Raw genomic sequence first — 20,342 nt, 5'->3', positions numbered from 1 at the left:
GTTTGCATAGCATTGTTGTTATCAGCTTAGTGCCTATGGTTGGCTCTGGGGCTGCATTAAGAAGCTTCTTTCAGTTTCAATGGTTTTACCAAAAGTGAAGCATGGGGAAGGTAGGGCAAAGAGCAGCTCATACAAGCGTAGGTTGGTTAAAAGAACACAACGTACTGTGGCATGAATGACAACCTGAAATAAGGACGTGATTCTATGTCCAAACAGGTCTCTTCATGGAATGGTTTGGGTTGGAAGAGACCTTTAAGATCATCTAGTTCCAACCCCCTGCTATCGGCAGGGACACATCCCTCTAGACCAGGCTGCTCACAGCCCCGTCCAGCCTGGTCTTGAGTGCTTCCAGCGAGGGGGAACCTCTCTAGGCAAACTGTTCCAGCATCTCACCACACTCACAGTAAAGAACTTTTTCCTAATATCCCATCTAAATGTACCCTCTTCCAGTTTAAAGTCATTTTCCCTCATCCTGTTGCTACTTGCCCTTCAGGTACTGGAAGGACACTATAAAATCCCCCCAGAGCCTTCTCTTCTCCAAGCTGAAGAGCCCCATATCTCTCAGCCTGTCCTCGTAGGGGAGGTGCTTCTTTATCAGCTCAATTGCTGATCTGTTGTACAGCCAGTTTGTTTTCTAATAGAGATCATAAAGAAATGAGCAATAACTACAAATAGCACCGCAGGTTGGGCGTGATACCCATGTGCTCCAGCTGGGAGAATGACTGAAACACCAAAAGCTTCAAATCCCCTACATGGGTGCCAGCAGCACCATCCCGACCAGGACACCCTTTTAGGTTCAGCCTGGAACGCTGCCTTTGCTCCCCACGTACCTGCTGGGGCTCACCTTACAGGGCACTCAGAGCTTGCGCTGAGGCCGGGGAGGGGCCGGCAGTTCGTCCTCCTCCTCCTTCTCCTTCCCCCTCCTCCTCCTCTGCCCCGACAGCATCCTCCTCCTCCTCCTCCTCCTCCTGCCGCTCTCCGCTCCCTGCAGCGTTCGGGACGTCTCGGGGCGGGCAGTGGCTCTGCCCGCAGCCCCCCGCACCCGCCGTGCCCCGCAGCATGGCGTGGGGCGAGCTCAGCCTGCGCTGGCTGCGGGAGGGCCGGCAGTCCAGAAAGCTCATCCTCCTCATCGTCTTCATCGCCCTGCTGCTGGACAACATGCTGCTCACCGTGGTCGGTAGGTGGACGGTGGTGGTGTGGGGTTTGTTTGTTTGCTTTTTTTTTTTCTCTTTTTCTTTTCTCCTCTCTCTGGTGCCAGAAATAATCTCCGGTGACAGATGTGCTCCCTGAGTGATGATTTAACGCTCTCGATCCACACAGTGATTTTTTAAAATACACGTCCGGTGTTCCAGGTGCTGCAAACACTGCCATGCACTTTATTTCTCTGTTAGTTGCAGGGTAAGGAGTTGCATACAAAGATCTTTATGTATATATATATATATATTTTTTTTTCCCCCCTAACAAAATCCACTACTACTTCATAGAATGATGGCCGTATTTTTAGCTCAGCATCTTTTTTTTTTTTCCTCCTGTGGTCATGCAACTGAAACAACAGGCGAGATAACACTGGGCTGTCTGCTTCCTTGTGATAGCTCTCCTTTCCCCAGCACTGCTCATGAAACGATAGGTTAACACGAAAGCTATCAGAGTGGGTTTTACGAAAAGCACTTCTAGGAGATGTCTGAATGAAACAATCTGAGTTCTGATGAAAGCTGAAGATGCAACTGTTACTGGCTTCGAGTAACACAGCTCCCACATTCAGGAACCTGCTCAGATAAAGTGCTTGAACACTTTCCATTGGTAGCTGTATAAGCTCTCATATTCACAGGTCTGTATTTATGTAGACTTTCAAAAGGGTTGGGAGAAGCTCCCGGGTTGTGGCTTGCAGCACAGCGGGCTGCAGGCAGTGCCCAGCCCACCCCCAGCTGCAGTGCCACTCCTGCACCCTGCTCCTCGGTGTAAGGCTGATGCCACCATGCAGACTTTAAACAAAACTTCACATCTGCTTTTAGCAAGTCCGTTCTGGATGTTTTTTCTGCATGAACATTCTTTGTTATGAAGTTTTTAGGCATTTCATTATGTATTCGTTAATATACGTGCAAGAAGCCCCTACAGTTATTTCAGTGAATGCAATTAGAACACAGCTACGATCCTAAAGCACATCAAGCAGGTCCCTTCTGGGTGATCTTTTCAATGTTATGTTTAGAGAAATGGTGAAACGTGTAAGCATCAATGCTTTGGTACTGACTGCTTAACACAGAAGTGTTATGATGATGGTTTCCCTTCTTGTGACCATTACTTACAATTTTTGAGGCTTATTTTACTCGGGCATTTAATTATTTTTTAGTATTTTGATTTAACAATAGTTGCAATGCTTTTCTCATCTTTTGTGCTTCCACAGTAATAAAGGGATTTAAACACTCATGCAACAAGGAGTCTGTTCAGAGACGGGTTTTGGTACTTCTCATATTTTTCTTTCTGAAAGATGTCTGTCTAGAATACTTAATAATTACAAAACCTGGCAAAAATTAAACACTAATGTGAAAGAGCTTTATGCTTTACATTGCAATTAGGAGGGTAATTTCTCTTTATGCTTTACACTGCAATTAGGAGGGTAATTTCTCCTATCAGCAATGCTCTGTTTTAGTTCAGTTTCACCCTTTTGAAATCCTTACTGCTGTTTCCTGTAGGAAAGCTTTGTGTTTCCTAATCAAGAAGAAAATTTGGTGATTCCAATTTACACATAACCTGATAGTAAGATGCCAATATATTCTATTTGTTTTTCCAGTGCCAATAATTCCCAGTTACCTTTACAGCATCAAACATGAGAAAAATGCAACAGAAATCCAGACTCCTAAGCCTAACGTCATTGCAACGACAGCGGACAGTTTTCAGAGCATCTTCTCCTACTATGACCACTCGATGGTGCTGACTGGAAATGAGTCTGATAAGGCAGCACCCGGAGAGCTGCAGCACACTCAGACAGCACCGATGATGGTAAACGCGACCGCTGCGCCTCCGGACTGCCCGAAGGAAGATAAGGACCTGCTGAATGAGAACGTTCAAGTCGGGTTATTGTTTGCTTCCAAAGCCACGGTGCAGCTGATCACCAACCCCTTCATAGGGCCGCTGACAAACAGGTGAGGCAAACAGTGCTCACGTGATTCAGCTGGGGCTCATCCATCACTGTTTAAGGTCTGGGTGAGGGTTTCAAAGTAGTTTTAAGTCGGTTGTGGCCCTGACTTACTGCCCTTCTCACCTTATCTAGAGGAATATTTTAGTGAAATGCATCCGATAATTGCATCTCCTAACAGCCTGCATCATTTCAAAAATAAATTGGGAAGCACATGGGCCCTTCCACAGTGTTGTGCACTTTTCTTTTTCTCCAGCTCCTGAGTCCTCAGGTTTTTATAGAAACTTTTGCAGAAGAGGTGTTGAATTTTCTTCAGTGCAGTTACACAGGGCCACAGGATCCTACAGCTCCTAGTTGGAAGAATTCAGCCCTATGTACAGATGACACTTCTATTACTCCTATACACAGCAGTTGGGATATTGGAACCACAGGCAGGGTTCAGGTCCACCCCTGCCTCCCATAGACCCACTGTACTGTGGGTGCTGTGGTTCCAATTCACCTGAGCTAAAAGCCATGTGCAAAGCAGTGGAGCCATCATCCCTGCAGGTTTCCAAGTACAGGGCAAATGTGGCTCTGAGGGATATTAGTGAGCATGGAGGTTATGGGTTGGTGGTTGGACTCGATGATCTTGGTCTTTTCCAACATTAATGATTCTATGAAGCTCTCATTGACCTGCATGTTTGCCAAACCCCGCCAAGGCCATGCTCCTCTCTGAGCTCAGTGGATCAGGATGACACCAGTGCAGGATCCAGTCCAACCTTCAGACCGTCATCTCTGAATCCCTGCATATAGATGGTAGCTTGAACAAAATGTTTGGACAGTATGTTACTGTCCATACTGTTTAGACAGTATGTTGGGCTTGTTCAGCCTGGAGAAAAGGCGGCTGTGGGGTGACCTCATTGCAGCCTTTCAGTACCTAAAGGGAACCTACAGACAGGAGGGGAATCAACTCTTTGAAAGGATAGATAACTGCAGGACAAGGGGAAATGGTTTTAAGTTGAAGGAGGGAAGATTTAGGTTGGATGTCAGGGGGAAGTTCTTTCCTCTGAGAGTGGTGAGGTGCTGGAACAGCTGCCCAGAGAGGCTGTGGATGCCCCGTCCCTGGAGGTGTTCAAGGCCAGGTTGGATGGGGCCCTGGGCAGCCTGGTCTGGTATTAAATGGAAAGGTTGGAGGCCTGCATGTGGCAGGGGGGTTGGAGATTCATGATCCTTAAGGTCCCTTCCAACCTGAGCTGTTCTGTGATTCTGTGAAATGAAATTTAAAAAAAATTATTATTTTTTTAAATCTAAAACAATAATTATACAGTAAGTTACAGAATATCTATCTGAGCAGGATCAGTGTTGTAAGACCAATATCAGTGGCTTTAAAATAACCCACAACAACAGAAAATAATCCAAGCATTGAATACATCTACATGGAGATTAAAAAGTATTTGTAATATCATTTAAATGTCTTATGTTAATAATTAATTTTATTTTATTGTTAGCATTCTGTATGATTGATTCCCATGAAGAAGCTGCAGTTCTTCTAGACAGAGATGTTAATCTCTGTAGGGAATAAGCTCCAAATTATGTTTAGTTAGGTCACTAATTTTCCCATTTCTCTTTAAGCTATTCCCATAACGAAGATATTTTCCTATCAGAAAACAACACGCAGCAGAAATTTGTCCACTTCCTCAATTGAAAACACTTTTAAGTTGTTGTAGTTTTACACTTATCATTGGTGACCATAACCAAAGCAACATTCTTTAAGGTGAAATATTTCAGGTTTTGAAATCAAACTACCTTTTTTGGATTTGGCATGTTACATACATTGTGTGATGGCTGAACTGAGTATTTAATGCCATCTTGAGAGAAACATCCAACTGAGTGATGAACAGAGGTTTGACTCAGAATGTCCAGAATTCCACAGCTGTATTAAATCTGTGGGACAGATATAAACACAAAAGCTTTATATTAGATAGATACCTTCATTTCTATTTGTTTTCTCCAAACCTCCTTCTATATTCCCTCCAAAACGATTTGCCATTACAATATAACTTTTATGCAAACACAGCTGCAATGTAAGGAACAGATCTAGATTTCCTATATTGCTTTGTGAGGACATGACAGCTCTTCCACAATCAAAGCAGTATGAAATCAAATCATATTTTCATAATAGTTCTTTAGGTATCTAGGTTTTACCAAGTGCCTGCATTATGGCCCTATTTATATTTATTTTCTCTGGATTTTGGTGTTTGTATCATATTGTCTACAAACTGCCAAACTTGGGAAAAAGAAAGAACACACCCCACATGGCTGGTGGCTCTTTCATTAATGCAGTCACATCATGCTGTAGATAGGATCTCTGCATCAGCAAAAGGGAACAACCACCCCGATGCCTATCTGTGCTGGGGCCAGAGGCTGGAATCTCCCACAGATCTTAGAGCTGGCAGTGAGGTAGATGTTCTTGGGTCTCCTCCTTCTTCCAACATGTTCACATGTTGACACTGGTGGCACCAGTGTCAGTGCTGCCCTGGTGTGAGCACTGATGCTGGCAGCCCTACAGCCAGGATGTAACCATCCCGTAGATTTGTGCATGGGGATGAAAATTCCCTCCCAGTGGCAGGATCTGCAGGCTCAGTGCCCAGAAAATGGGAAAAGGAGAAGTAAGGAGAGCACTCAGCCACACGTGGCAGTGTCCTCATGGCAGACTGCCCCTAAATTAGATTTAAGGATTATTGGTTTTCTTTCATGTGTAGTTCGGGTCTTGGTAGCAGCGTCTGCCTTTATTCTGAGAAACATTTAGTGAAAAATATCAGTTTATGTATTTATCAATTAAGTGTTGGAGCCATTGGCAAAAAAACCCCAACAAAACGAGACATTTCCTAAGAACAGTGTTTGTGTTCGTTTGAAAGGAAGTCTGAAAACTACTATCAATGAAACAGAAGATATGAGTTATCAATATAAAGACTCTACCACTGATAAGCTGTTAAATGATCACTGTTATGGCAAAATTTAAGTAAACTAGAACAGCTTAAGGAGGATGGGTTTCTTTGTTTAAAAACTACTGTGAACACCCTGTTAAGGTGTAAGCTTCAATTAAGAACTAAACCATACTCATAGCTTTTATTTTTCATTTAAATATAATTCTTTAGGAATGGTTGAGAGTTTTAAACAAGCATAGAGTTATTGGCTTTAAATATGTACTGGCTTTGAGTGCTTGAGTTTGTATAAGGATACAACAGGGTGTTCCATCGTTTTGTGAAACAACTAGAACTCAAAATTTTAAACAGTAACTTTGGAAATTAATTTAAGTCTAGAAGCAAGCTAAAAATGTTTCTTATTTAAAGCTGATCTCTTTTGAAGGAACACGAGACACATCACACACCTGTCTTCATGAACTGGTTTGCAACTCAAGATGCACCACCGGCTTCCCTTCACTCACAGCCCTGGTGGAAGTCCTAGCAAACAGAACACCAGAGCAATGGCTTTGCCACAGCATGTGAATGACACACCTCCCATAGCAGCACTGAGATCTTTTCTTGCTCAGGTGCACATTTGGCTTTTGCTTGTAGTGTAACAGATAAGAAACCATACAAACAGCACAGCACTTGCTACAGAGCACTCTGTGCGCAGGACATGCAGTCAAGGGGAGTTTGAAGGCTTTTCCTAATCCTTCCAAAGAAGAAATTGGGCACCAGCTTCCTATGTCTGATTCATTCCATTATTTTTTCCAAAGCATTGCCCCTCGCTGTGAATTAGTCTGAGAGCCCAGTTGTGCTGGCACCACCACTCACCAGTGTCAATGAGAGCATCGGCTGCCATGCAGCTCTCTCCCCTCATCTTCCAGCCTGAAAAAATACATAGTTTGAACTTTATGCCTATCCATACATGGCTTCAAATTTCATCAACAAATGAACAGGTGTTTGCATGATAGTTTTTACAGCCAGCCTGACTATAGATGTGAGCTTTGCATGTATGAGAGAGAGCATGGCTTGAACCACAAGATATTTATGATGCATAGAAAGAGTGAGGCAGGGAAACAAAAAACATTTACAACTCCTTATTTACAGCTCAGTTCCTATGTAAGCTTTCCTTTGGGTTTTCAGTAGGTGACTGAAATGCCTGAGCACCCATCCCAGCCGGCCAGAGCCCCGCTGCCTGCCCAACTTAGAGCATTGGGATGGAGATCTTGAGGAAAATACTGTTCCTACTACAGATCCTCCCCAGTCTGCACAGGGGTGAAGTCAATGGCCAGAATGCTGGCCCTTGGTACCCATATCACTAAGCAGTCATAATATTAAAGTCAGTAGACTTGCAGTCCTTAATGGATAGGCAATTAGGCTCTAATGTTCCACAGCTGCTAACCTGGTCAGTGTAACCTTTATTTGCCTGCAGTACAAAAACTGTCAAGTGGTTTTCTCATTGTGGTGTAACCTTGTTAATGAACATAATCCACTTCCAAACAATTCTGCTGTCTGGGGCCAAGGTGGCACCAAGGCGAGTAGTTTAGGTACCCTTTGTCACCAGCAGCCCTCCCTCTCCCTGCTGTAACTGGTGGCTCTGTTTTTTCAGGAGTCAGAGACGCCTATGGGGAGAGCAGCTGCAGGTGGCCTCCCTGAAATGTGCTCAACCTGGGGCTAATGCAGATTCTCATGCAGTGTTTTGTTAGGAGCACCTGTGAAAATGACTTATTAAGGCATGACAGCAAGGAAAAAGGAGACAAGGCAAATCTTGTCGGAGTGGAGCTGTGCCATGGCAAAAGCAGAATGGGCCAGGGGACACAATCCTTAAAACACTTGGCTGATGGGGTAATGCCAGTCTGTTCTCTCTGTTGGACAGACCAGGGACTGCAGCTGAGATTTGTGGTCACACACTAATTAACACTATGCTATGTTAGGAGGAGGCAGCACTTGCTAAGATTATGCAGGAAAGGCAATCTGCATATCTCTCTGTCAGCTGCAAGTGGGTAAGAACCTGAGCAAGAATAAGAATGACTTCTGGAGGCTCAGCAACCTTGAGCAGCGCAGCACATCACCTCCAGATTGAGGGGGAGAGGGGGAGTTCTAGACAGTTTGACCTTTTCAGAGGATTATGATTTTTTGCTTGATTCAGCACATTCTGCTGACATTTATATCTTCACATCTTGTGTGGTGGGCCACAGGTAATACAGATTTTGGCTAAAAGAACTAGCTATGCCCACACAGTCTGGTTCTGAGATGATTCTCTGCTTGAAAGGAAAGTTATGTGTTAGACCTAAACACGTGCAATAAAGCATCACGGTCTGTTGGGTTGCAAGAGCAAGTTCTGCTCTAGCTCTGTCTCCATGATCCTCTGCTGTGTATTGCTTCACACCTAGTGACTACATCCAAGATAAAGGAGGAATAAAATCCACAGCTGCAAAAACTAAGATCAAAGATCCAACGGGCTTTTACTAAGCATTCAAAGTACATCCAAAATGCTTGTTTTCTTACAACTATCAATAGCTAAGACTCTTTCCAAATGTAGGAAGCCAATTGAAAGAGGTGGAATTTGTTTCAACTGGATGGAGACTGGTCCATCAGTTAAGGTTACAAGACTGTGATAGCCCTTCCATTTATTTAGCTCATTAATGCTTATGGAAGATCTCATAGCTAATGTCTCTTAATCTGCTGATAGAAAATGGATATGGCAATCACTTCAGATGGCATTTGTCTTCAAGCAAATAACTGATTTCAATTTCATGTAATTGTAGGAGTTCTGAATTGCAGTCTCACACTCCTGGTGGCAAGTCAAATTGTTTGATTTCTTTACAGTACTCAGACTTCTTGTCCACAGTGTCCAACCTACATACCTCTGGGTTGGCTTTGACACACAAAACACCCCTTTGTGATGGAAGAAGGAATAGGGACATTCAATTTTTGCATTCATCATACCCAGAGGAAGATGCTATCATTCACCAACAGCAGTAACTGTACCTGAAGGATTTTTTATTCTATATTTATATCAGTGCTTTCTTTAAGTTAAAGATTCAAAAATCAAAGCAATTATGGGGAAACTCTCTTTGTCCTGTTCTGTGTCAGCCCATACAGCCCTTACTTGTATAACAGTTATATCAACAAACTAACAGAAGATCAGAATGATTATGCTCCTATTGCAGAGCTATTATTATCACTAGAAATGAAGAGGGCTGCTGTAGGCTCTTCCATAATTTCCATAACATAGCCAGTACTGCCCATGTAAAGTCCAGTATCATCACATTACTGGAAAGCTACATTCCAATGAGAGAAGGACTTCTTTCAGGGATTTCAGATAAAAATTCTGCTTTAGCAAATGAGAAAGCATTTGTAACGTGGAGCAATTTGATCATACGGTCCACCATAAATAGTTCAAAAGCTGAAAAGAAACAAGAAGTCAGGTTTTTGCATCCTTCACATGTGTACGATTGCCTAAATTGCCAACGTCCTCATTTGGGAAAATCTAACTGCAACTATTAGTGAGACAATTCCAAAGATGTGAACTTCTTTTTTTTTTCCTCTAGAATAGGCTACCAGATTCCCTTGTTTGCTGGCTTCTGCATCATGTTTGTGTCAACAATCAGTAAGTATCCACTTCCTATTTGGTGTAGTTCAGGTGTAACTTTTAAACAAGTGATCTACAATAGCTATTCCTAGGAATTCTTGTTGTTGATGTAGAGGAACTGAGTGTAAGAAAAAGTGTAAGAGTGGCTGCTATAGAAATTTAACAAGCATACTTTTATGAACCTCTCAAAGGATTTCACTGCCTTCCATCCCCCTTCAGCTGGTCCTTTTCTTGGCTCAACCTTCCTCTCAGCTTCCCATGGTCTGAGCAGTGCTCACACACTCTTAAACTGATAGAGTTTTCAGTCATGAGAGCTATTTTTCAGGATCCCTGACAACTACGAATCACGGGGCCTTATCAGAAAGAGAATGTGAGGCCCAAGAATAGAATATAAAAGTCAACAGTATCATAGCATTGCTTGACATCACCATAGGATGTGCAAACAGGAACATAGCTTACAAGTCAGCTGAGATAACGTGTCCACTCCAAATGGCACTGATAAGGCCTCAGCTGCTGGTTTACGTTCACTTTTGGTGTGGTATTTCAAGATGTGATCCAGAGGGAAAGAGTACAAAGGATCATTGGAAGCCTGTAAAGAATTACTAAAAACTGAGCTTGTTTCAGAAGACAGATTGAAGATGTATCAGAGTGCATTGCAAAGAAAGGGATGGGAATTAAGTTTCCCACATCCACAACATGTAAAAAAAAAACAAAAACAACAAAAAAAACCCCACCAATATCAAGGAAAAAATTCATTAAATATTAGGACAGTATTTCTGACAGCAAGGAGAGCAAAGTGATGGAAAAAAGATTACCTGATGGTAGATTCTGACAGCTCTGGATTTTTGGATCATCAGGCAGATTCTGGTTGGGGATAAGAGTAGTAATTCCAATTTCTGGCCAGATGCATTGCACAGCACCAAGTGTGGAACACCACTGCAAAAATCTCACAACTTGTCTGCTCATTGGAAGAAACACTGCTTTAAACCTGGGGGGCTTCTCTTAGTTCTTGCTTTCCCTGAATGCACAGAGGTTTAGGTTGGGCAGGCTTAAATAAAGGCTGGAAAGAAAGGTCTTATTACCTCTGTGTGCAGCTGAATCAGAGCAGGGTGCAATCAGATCCCGAGTAATTAGTTAAAACGACTTGGGTGCTCGTATTCTGTGTTACCAGAAGGCTCAGACACCTGAGAACAATTCAACACTGACACCTCTAAATGCAATAAGAGATAATAATGCAATTAGCATTGAAAGTGACACAAGGCACAGTAAACACCTGATTAAATGGCACAAAGTTTTCTATTACGGTTTAAAGAAATCTAACTTTTAAACCTAGTTAGAGTTAACCTAATTTTCAAAATTTGCCTCTGTCTTTTCTGTAGTGTTTGCCTTCTCAGGAAGCTACACATTGCTGTTCATTGCAAGGTCCCTTCAAGGGGTGGGTTCCTCTTGTTCTTCAGTGGCAGGTAAGAGAGCGTACAGGAGAATAAAATAGAGCTCACAGATCCCAGAGGTTTCAGTAAAAGTCATTTCTTAATTGTGGTATGTTTCAATAATCATACAAACTTACTCAAATTATATCTATTTCACTTAAAAAGACATTCTGCCCCTTTCCTACGCAATAGCTCAAAACCCAATGTCTTCTCAGACTCGTTGGTGTTTGGGTTGCAGTAAGGCAGAGTGCTAGGTGAGGTGTGCTCTCTGGGGTTTCTGCATGTGTGCCTTCAATATTTTAAATTCATTTTCAGCCCTTTCAAAGGTCACCAGGAACTTATGTTGCTACAGATCACCGTGGGGATTGTACCTCTGCCTGCATCTGAAATTCCTGTTACAAAGCGTTGTTCCCAGTGTCTTCTAATTCAGCCTACAGGTTGCCTGTGCTAGATGTCCAATGTCAGATCTATTTACTTTTTTAAAATGAAGAGGTGAAATGGAGGATGGGTTTTCATTCCAAACTATTCAATCATTTCTGGAATGAAACCTAGAGGAAAATTTTTTTGTTTTGTTCATGAATACAAATTAAGCTTGAGAAGGGAGGTGAATAGAGCTTCCTCAGGAAGAATTCCCCTGAAAACTCCTCTTGAAAGCTTGTTTAACTTTCAAGGCCACACCACGTTGTGAGTTGGTTTCTCCTTTCTCGTTTTAAATCCAAAGGGACGCAGAGGTTCCTCACTGATGGTTTTTCTAATCCTTTGTTCATCCCCTGTGCTATTCTCTGGGCTGCAGCACTGGGTGCAATATCCACCCTGTATCTCTGCAGATTTATTCCTATCGAAGCATAAACCTTCATCAACTTTGTATTGCATCCTACTCTTTTCCAGAATAGTTCTCTGAATCTGCACAAATTTGTTGTCAGTTCTGATAGCACTCTCTAACTTGCTTCCCAGCATCTCATGTGAGCAATTTGAAGTCAGCCACAGGTTCCAGTAAGCACATTCATTCAGGACCTCTGCTCATGGTGCACACGATGGCTGGTATTTACTCAGTGATCACTCATGCAATGCTGTTTCCTCTTTCTGGCTCACTGTGTAGCTGTGGACCTTATTTGCTTAGTCCTATTTAGAGCCTTGATTTGAAAAGTAATAAAAGAAGTAATTAAAAAAAAGTAACAATTTCTATAAGAACCCTCCTTTAGCATTCACCTCTGAGTGACATTCACACTCTGAGCTTCACAAAAACGAATGATTTAGGCTTCACGTTTCCTTCTGTGAAATGAAGGCTCATCATTAGATGAGCAGAAGAGAGGACAGTGAGATAAAGGTCAAAAGCACCCTTTAATTTTGGATGCTCCTGAAATACTCATGATCCTTTATGCTGAGAGCACAGCTTGCAATGACCTGGGTACTGACAGCTGGGCACCAGACCTCATGCCAGGTACCAGATTTGTGTGCTGATAAAAAACTGAACACTTGTAACAGCTTGGTTGTGTCTGGTTGAAAAGCATCATCTAAACGCTCTGGAGCAAAGGGAAGGACGAAGAATCCAGCAAATCAGGGCATCATTAATTTATTTGATTGATACGGTGTAATAGAACATGATATGGGGAGCATCTACATATGCCAAACTCTCTTCTGCTTCAAGGCAAACTCCACGAGGAGGGGACATAGGCACACAAGTATGTGTGTACATGGATATATATATGCATGTATATTTGTGTATAGAGTTACCTAATGTTACCTTTGACTAATGTTCAGTAGGGCTGGAAAATGATGACAATAAATTGTAAGACACAGCCGCCTAATCTATACTTTGTTTTGTTTATGATTTAGGGATGGGTATGCTTGCCAGTGTATACACAGACGACGAAGAGAGAGGCAACGCGATGGGAATTGCACTGGGAGGCCTTGCTATGGGAGTATTAGGTCAGTGTCAGGCTCTGCCACCAAGGGAAGCTATAAAGTTCCCACCCTTTCAGTAGATCCCTGTGATGTACTGAAACATGGGAAGATCTCATCAAGTGCCATGTTATCATGCCATCTCCAGATTAGATTCACTATTCATGGCAAGAATTGTTTCTTACACAGAAGCGTATCTTAGGCAGATAAAAGTCAGACAGTAATTTCCGTGATGCTGAAGTTTTGTTTAAATGGAAGAATATTTTGAGGTGTGAAGAATACGGTTTCCATAATCACATAATCAGTGAGATCTGTGGGTTTTTCAAATGGAGCCTTTTGGCCCCGGCGTGCCAGCAGCCAAATGCTTGCAGATGACACTTGTTCAGGATCAGAAACGTGGCCTCACCCCAGACTCCTTCCTTCCCCCCGCAGTGGGCCCACCCTTTGGGAGCATCATGTATGAGTTTGTGGGGAAGAGCTCTCCGTTCCTCGTGCTGGCAGCTCTGGCTCTGTTTGATGGAGGTCAGTACCCACAGAGTCCATACGACCCTGTATGTCTGTAGCACACTGCATTAGCTGCTAACCCTCCTCTTCGAGCAGTGTTACAGTATTGGTTTCTTTCCACAGCTGTTCAATTATTTGTTCTGCAGCCGTCCAGAGCACAGGCAGAAGTAAGTATTGTAGTAAAATGCTGTTAGCCACAGCTGACATTTTGTCTTTCCTAATGCCAAGTTTTCATTTGTTTCACAGAGTCAGAAGGGGACACCATTACTGACACTTATGAAGGACCCGTATATCATCATTGCAGCAGGTACCAGGTCTCTTTATTTATACATACATGTATTTAAACCAACTGCAGGCATTATTCCCGGAATGCTGGAAAGCCTCAAGCTAGCTTGGTTTAGCAGCAATGTCATTTCCTGTTTCTTTTTATGAGAAGCTCAAAGAACAAAAGTTTTTGTTTTTAAACTATTGTTTTTTAAAAAGAATATTACATTGAGAAATGACACAATTTACTGCATCTCTAATGGACTATTTGTCAACCACAAGTGAAAGATGGCTTTATCTTAGGGCTGCTGCAAAAGGGCCAACAGTTAAAGTGTTTTTCATGCTCTCGATTCAGGTACACTAAGTTTGTGGTATGAATTCAGATCTAATCTCCTGGGTGTGTGTCACACACTTCATCCATAATGGTTTGCATTTCTGAAGCACAAGTGCTTCCTGACTGATTCATGTATCTGAAGCACTCCATTCACTTTAGCTGAGCCATGTTGAGCCCAAGCAAGCCTGTCTGGGGAAACTTCAGTCAGGGTGCATGGTCTCTATTGGATTTACCTTCAGTTTGCAGACTGCCAGCTCAGGCTCCCACCTTTCTCTTGAAGCGTGTCCTAAAGAGCAAAGTACCTTTGTCACCACGCACATAACTACCTTGACAAGCTCTGGTGATGCTTCCTGTCCTAATGAGAAATAGCTGTATTACGTGCATGTGTACTTCTAATTACTTTGTGAAGTTTGCTGAGAGTGGGATAGGAGCTTTCGTACTTATCTGCCTCTGTCGGAATGGCGTAGGCTCCTCTGGATGCAATTTGTTTGGCTTGAAATGTTTTTCCAGCATTGAGCTTGAGCTTGGCTGGGTTTGGCCGAGTCAGGGCAGCCCCTGGGTGCTTGGCTGGGGTTCCTTGCAGACATGGAGCCTTGCAACAGAGTGGAAAGGTTCCCATTGTATGCAACCCTTTGTCTGCAGGGTAAAGGTGAGCCAACCAGCTACTGCCTGCCCCAGGAAGGGAGTGAGCGACAGGCCTGCATGTTCATTGCAGCAATCACAGATACACAGCCTAATGTGGTCTGACAGGTTCGAGCAAAGAATGACATCCGTGCTCATTTCGTTTTGAACTGCGCAATGAGGAGCCTGTTCCGAGAGGAATAGTACTTCTCTGACCTCAAGACAACTTAAACTTATTTTTTTTTTTGCTTCAAAAAGCGACATTTGTAGGAGTCTTTGGGATTATAAATGTTAGAAAGAAAAATGGGAACACGCATCCGAGGCTGTCAGTTCTAGCAGTGACTTTTAAACTCCTCTGAAAGTCATTTTGTGAAGGATGAGCAGTGGGGACATGTCCCATGTACATGAGTTAGGTTCTTCTGAGGAAGAATGAAAGGAAATCCAAAGCACTACAGCTGCAGAGCTGAAAGAAAATGTTACTTGGGCAGAAGAGCCGCAGGCTGGATTCAGTCAGCACTTCTGTTCTTTGCACCTGAGTGACCAAATGTCCTGAGATTCAGAAAGATCTGAAAGCACTTGAAATTCACATGGCTAGGCAAGCTGAGCCTAGCCGTGCCCAGGCGTTGTGGCTGCTGGCAGTGGGGTCTGTACACAAAACACCCCTTTGTAGGGGACAGGTATTTCTCTGGCTGCTCGATGGTATTTTTAGGACCAAGACCTCCATATCTCCTCTTCCTCATCCTGTGATGGAGGTACAGGTCATGGACCGTATCTCTTACACAACAGCGCTCCAATTCTGCCTCAGGAGACTGGAGATGAAGACCAGAAGATGGGAATTTTAGTTCATCATTTGCAGAACATTCAGACCTCATGAACTTTCTAAATGTCACCAGGCTCGCTTGCAGACTTTGCTGCTCTCCCTTCACAGTATGAATATAGCTTAACCTTTATTGTAGAATTTCTGGGAAAACTGAAATATATAACAAGTTAGTGTGCAGTGATTTTACGTTCTGTTCTTTTTAACATTAATCAACATTTGGTGCATGACAAACAGGACTGCAAGAAGCACAGTGTTTTGGTTTTTTTTTAAGAGCTCTTGTTCTCTGCACAGCTTTTTATTCAGAATCAAAATAACTAATTTTTCACCTTTGTTTTTTCTCCTCTCTTTTTCCTACAGGATCGATCTGCTTTGCAAACATGGCTATTGCAATGCTTGAACCAGCACTACCCATCTGGATGATGGAGACCATGTGTTCCAAAAAATGGCAACTCGGTAAAGTACACCATGTCATTTTTGTGCAGTTATTTATCTGATGGAAGTCTCCATGCTGATTCAGTCATGCTGCTGCTCTTATATGCAGTGGTGCTGCTGCTACTGTGAGCAGCAGAGCAGCCCCACCGGGCCATGCTGGAGATTTATTACTAGAGTACGGTGCTACTGACGCAACAGAAGTGAGACTCACAAATCTCTTATTTGAACTGAGATTCCTAGAGGAAAAATATCCAATTTAAGAATAATTTTCACCCCTTAGTGAGATAAGTAATTGAGTCCCTTATGCTTTGTCTGATTTGTCAGCATTAATTGAAGTTTTTAAGCCTCTTAAACTATATCTCAAACTGCAAGGGTTTAAGCAAATGATGATCTTAGGCAGTTTTGAGATCCAGTGGTTTGAAGCATGATTTCAAGAAGGTGCAAAGGTCCTGATTTCAGTCAATTAATGTTACTGTGCATAAATCTAACTCAGAAAATCGCAGCTATGCTTCAGTGTACCACAGCTTACCACTGCATGTGTACATCCCAACCTGCAGCATTTTTCCCCAGTTTTCAAGTTCTGCTCTTATATGACCAGTTTGCACCTGTACAAAAGGCTGCACCAGGCTGCAGCGAAGCAGATGCAGTTGCACAGGTGAAAAGGTTTCCTCAGCATCACCATTGTTAACCCATAAGGATTTCAATTGCAGAATATTGCTGTGCTAAAAATTACCTCCTGATTTTTCTTATGAATATCAGAGAGATAGGAAGGAAGATGGATAGGCAGGAAATGAGAAAGCCTGTGTTGCCTTGGTGAGGGACAAGGAGTACACGCACTCAGAAGAAATTGTTTGACTGCGTGCCATAATGTCATGGCTTTGTAAATCAGAACTACCTTCCAAGGCTTCCTCCCCATTGCCCTGTGTCTGGGCTCTGCCCACAGCCTCATAGAGAGTGAGGAAGAGGAGGAAGCCTCGAGCACTGGAACTAGCCTTTAAACCAGTGGTGTTTCCCTAGGGCTGTTAGTTATTTGTATTAAAAACCTACTAAATCTTAAAAAAAAAAAAAAAAAAAAAATCTTGTTTTTAATGCTTCTTTATCTTTAGGTGCTCAGTTTGAGCTGATGCCTGACTGGGGGCCCAATGGCAGCCTGTACTTCAGGGCATTGAGGTGCTTGCAGGGAGCAAGGCCTGACCTCCATCCTTACACCCGGCCGTAAACCCAGAAACATCCATCGGGGAAAATGAGCTTCCTTGAACTATCTACAGTTACAAACACTTTTTTTGCAGGTGTCACGCTGCTCCTGCATCTCATAGATGATGTCCTGAGATTGCTGCAGCAAACCGGATATTTGATTCTCTGGGCTGCACACAACGACTCTGTCAGATGTGTTTGCTTCGGAACTGCGCTGTCTGGCATTTATTAATTTCTCCTAACACCTCGCTGGAATCACTGCCGATAAAACATCTCATTCATATTTTTCAGGCGTTGCGTTTCTTCCAGCCAGTATCTCTTATCTTATCGGGACTAATCTTTTTGGGATACTTGCGCACAAAATGGGAAGGTATGCTTACCTTAAAAAATATTAATAATCTTCCAGTGTGTTCGTGCTCCGTTTCCAGTGTTTGCAGGGCCGTTTGTTGATGTTGGAAGTTATTAGAAGTTGTACTACAGTAGCAAAACCATTTTTGGAACACACTCCACCTTCAGTTGTGTAGGTTTGCACATCAGATGTGGCTCTCAACCAGCCCAAATGATCTCGAGTGCCTTATAACCACCGATCTCTGAGCGATGTTTCTTCCTTTTCAGGTGGCTCTGTGCTTTACTAGGAATGCTCATTGTGGGAATAAGCATCTTGTGTGTAAGTAGACCATTTGAACAATCCAAATCTCTCTGTGTTCATCTTTGAAACTGTGCTTTACTGTGACATTTCACTGAAGTTTCTGCCTTCCAGATACTTCACTGAATAACGTGCAGCTAACAGGTTGCAGATCTGAGTGCTTTCAAATCTTACTGTTTCATTTACATTGAAGGATGACTTTTAAAGGAGGAAAGATCTTTTTTTTTTTGAATGCCACTCAACATTTTACTCCTGTTTGTAATGGCGAGTGTCAGTGGTGTAATGGCTCTTATCTGAAGTCCCACACAAGCCCCAAATTCTAGCTTGCACATCTGTGCAAAGTGTGTGCAAACTGCTCTGAGAATTTCTCTTAGAAAAACAAAACAAATTTCATTAACACATGCAGCATGACCTGATCAGCTGTCTGAAACATCATTTACAGGTACCATTTGCTAAGAACATCTATGGGCTCATAGCACCCAATTTCGGAGTTGGATTTGCCATTGGTGAGAAAAAACTACGCTACCTTGTTCAGTCTGTGGTTTATGTAAAAATCAGGATAGTTTTCCTGATCTCTGTTCCTCTCCCTCGCAACCAGGAATGGTGGACTCCTCCATGATGCCCATCATGGGTTACCTCGTGGATCTGCGCCATGTGTCGGTCTATGGCAGTGTCTATGCCATAGCTGATGTTGCCTTTTGCATGGGCTTTGCAATAGGTGAGTCTTGCATTTTCCTGCTTATAACATTCTTCACCACAAAGAGAAACACGCTGAGATGTTGGCTGTGAAGGCTCCTTGGAGCACCTCTCATTTCATTGGTTCAAGTGGGGAATGCAACTGTACTTTTTTTTTTCCAATCACTTTGAAAAGTAGAGGATTTTTGCATGTAAAATTACTATTTGAAGTGAATGCTGCAAGTTTTATGGTATTCAGAAAAAGGGTTTAATTTTAAAAGGTCCCTCTGCTGGCGGTGCCATCGCAAAGGCAATTGGATTTCCATGGCTCATGACAATTATAGGGATTGTGGATATTCTCTTTGCTCCTCTGTGCTTTTTCCTTCGAAGTCCACCTGCCAAAGAAGAGAAAATGGTAAGCATAACACCTTTTTTTAATGTTTTTTTTTTTTTCCAGTGAAATGAATTAAAACTTATTTCTATATCTTTGCCTGTAACTCCCCAAAACAGGACCAGCACAGTCTATCTCATCCTCATGCATCATTTCTGAAACAACCCTGCCACGTTATAGCTCTAAGATGCACAAAGAAAAGCTTAGTTACGTGCTCCCTGCAGTAGATTTGTTGTTCCTATTACATTAGGATGCACATATTTGCACTGCAGAATCCCAGAGATTCCAGCTAATAATGCATTTATTACTTGTTATTTCTACCTGATAAAACAGCATTATTTGTAAAAATTGAGATAGAAAGTTCACTTTGCAGTTGGTTTGTACCTACAGCCCCCTCCAAGGCTGAAATATGTTCTAAAGCATTCATGCTTCACGTCTCTTCTTGAGCTCCATACTCCTTGTCCTTTTGTTCTCACCAACTGCAGCTGCTTCTGGATGAAAAGCAAGCACATGAGCAGGAGGCTCAAGGGAGACAGGTGGGCTCATTCACCCAGCTTGTGGTGATCCAATATGAGTGCTAAGTTACTGCAATGGGAAAGCAGCTAGATGTATTTAACACAGGAGCTGAAATACTGGCTTCACTAAAAACTGTGCTGCTGCTGTCAAGATCCCTCCTCATACATCTAAGGACACATAAACTAAATTACTGTAATAAAAATCAATTTAGTTTCTGCTGTTGTGGAAGAGAGTGAATCACAGCCACGACTGAGCACTACACAGGAACACTAACACTCACCTCTTTTCTTTCAGGCTATACTCATGGATCACAACTGCCCTGTTAAAACAAAAATGTATACTCAGAACAACATCCAGTCCTATCCCATAGGTGATGAAGAAGAGTATGAAAGTGATGAGTAACGTTAAAAGCCATATAATACATTTTGGTGTACAAAATGCAGTGTGAAACATCTCATCCAGAAGTATGTTTTAGTTGTACTGTGGAGTTAATAGTGGAATGGTCAAAAACCAAAGGTATATTATTCATCTCCCATGGATATAAAGTCAACTGCTAACTGCCTTATAAAGAGGGAAAAAAAACAAAGCTTTTATAGAGAATTTGTATAGTGTTTTCCTCTGTGTATTTAATTTCATTGAATATTACACAGCATATTTTTGATTAAATGTGTAGTATAAATCTGTATAAACATGTGAATTGACACTGTTTGCTTCATAAAGCCATCGCGTTACTTCATGTTCTGTTTAGACTCGTAAGAGTGAACTCAGCTCTTGCCAATAACTTCTCTAACTTACTCAGCAGATTCTGGAGCTAAGAGTTTAGACGTGGCAAGGAGTTGTGTTTGTTGAAAGTGCAACTTCCAAAGTGAGCTCCACCTGCCTGCCTGTGGAACACTGGGAGAAAGAAAATATGTCAAATGCATCAGGGTATCTCTAT

At 42.5% G+C, this 20,342-nt stretch overlaps 1 protein-coding gene across 1 annotated transcript; it reads left to right on the top strand.

Moving 5' to 3' along the window:
* The first annotated feature begins 974 nt into the window (after positions 1 to 974).
* SLC18A2 (solute carrier family 18 member A2) lies at positions 975 to 20,222 on the top strand. Its single transcript, XM_052677175.1, has 15 exons — positions 975 to 1,177; positions 2,789 to 3,140; positions 9,636 to 9,694; positions 11,056 to 11,139; positions 12,943 to 13,035; positions 13,441 to 13,530; positions 13,636 to 13,679; positions 13,759 to 13,819; positions 15,909 to 16,004; positions 17,469 to 17,547; positions 17,793 to 17,844; positions 18,266 to 18,329; positions 18,422 to 18,541; positions 18,780 to 18,913; positions 19,700 to 20,222. The coding sequence occupies exons 1-15, from the start codon at positions 1,060 to 1,062 to the stop codon at positions 19,805 to 19,807; spliced, it is 1,554 nt and encodes a 517-aa protein (XP_052533135.1). The 5' UTR covers positions 975 to 1,059; the 3' UTR covers positions 19,808 to 20,222.
* The last annotated feature ends 120 nt before the right edge of the window (positions 20,223 to 20,342 follow it).

The sequence above is a fragment of the Tympanuchus pallidicinctus genome, unplaced genomic scaffold (genome assembly GCF_026119805.1).
Source record: "Tympanuchus pallidicinctus isolate F22 unplaced genomic scaffold, pur_lepc_1.0 scaffold16, whole genome shotgun sequence".
Taxonomy (NCBI): domain Eukaryota; kingdom Metazoa; phylum Chordata; class Aves; order Galliformes; family Phasianidae; genus Tympanuchus; species Tympanuchus pallidicinctus.
Note: the sequence above shows the minus strand (reverse complement) of the source record. Positions and strands in the feature narration are given on the sequence as shown.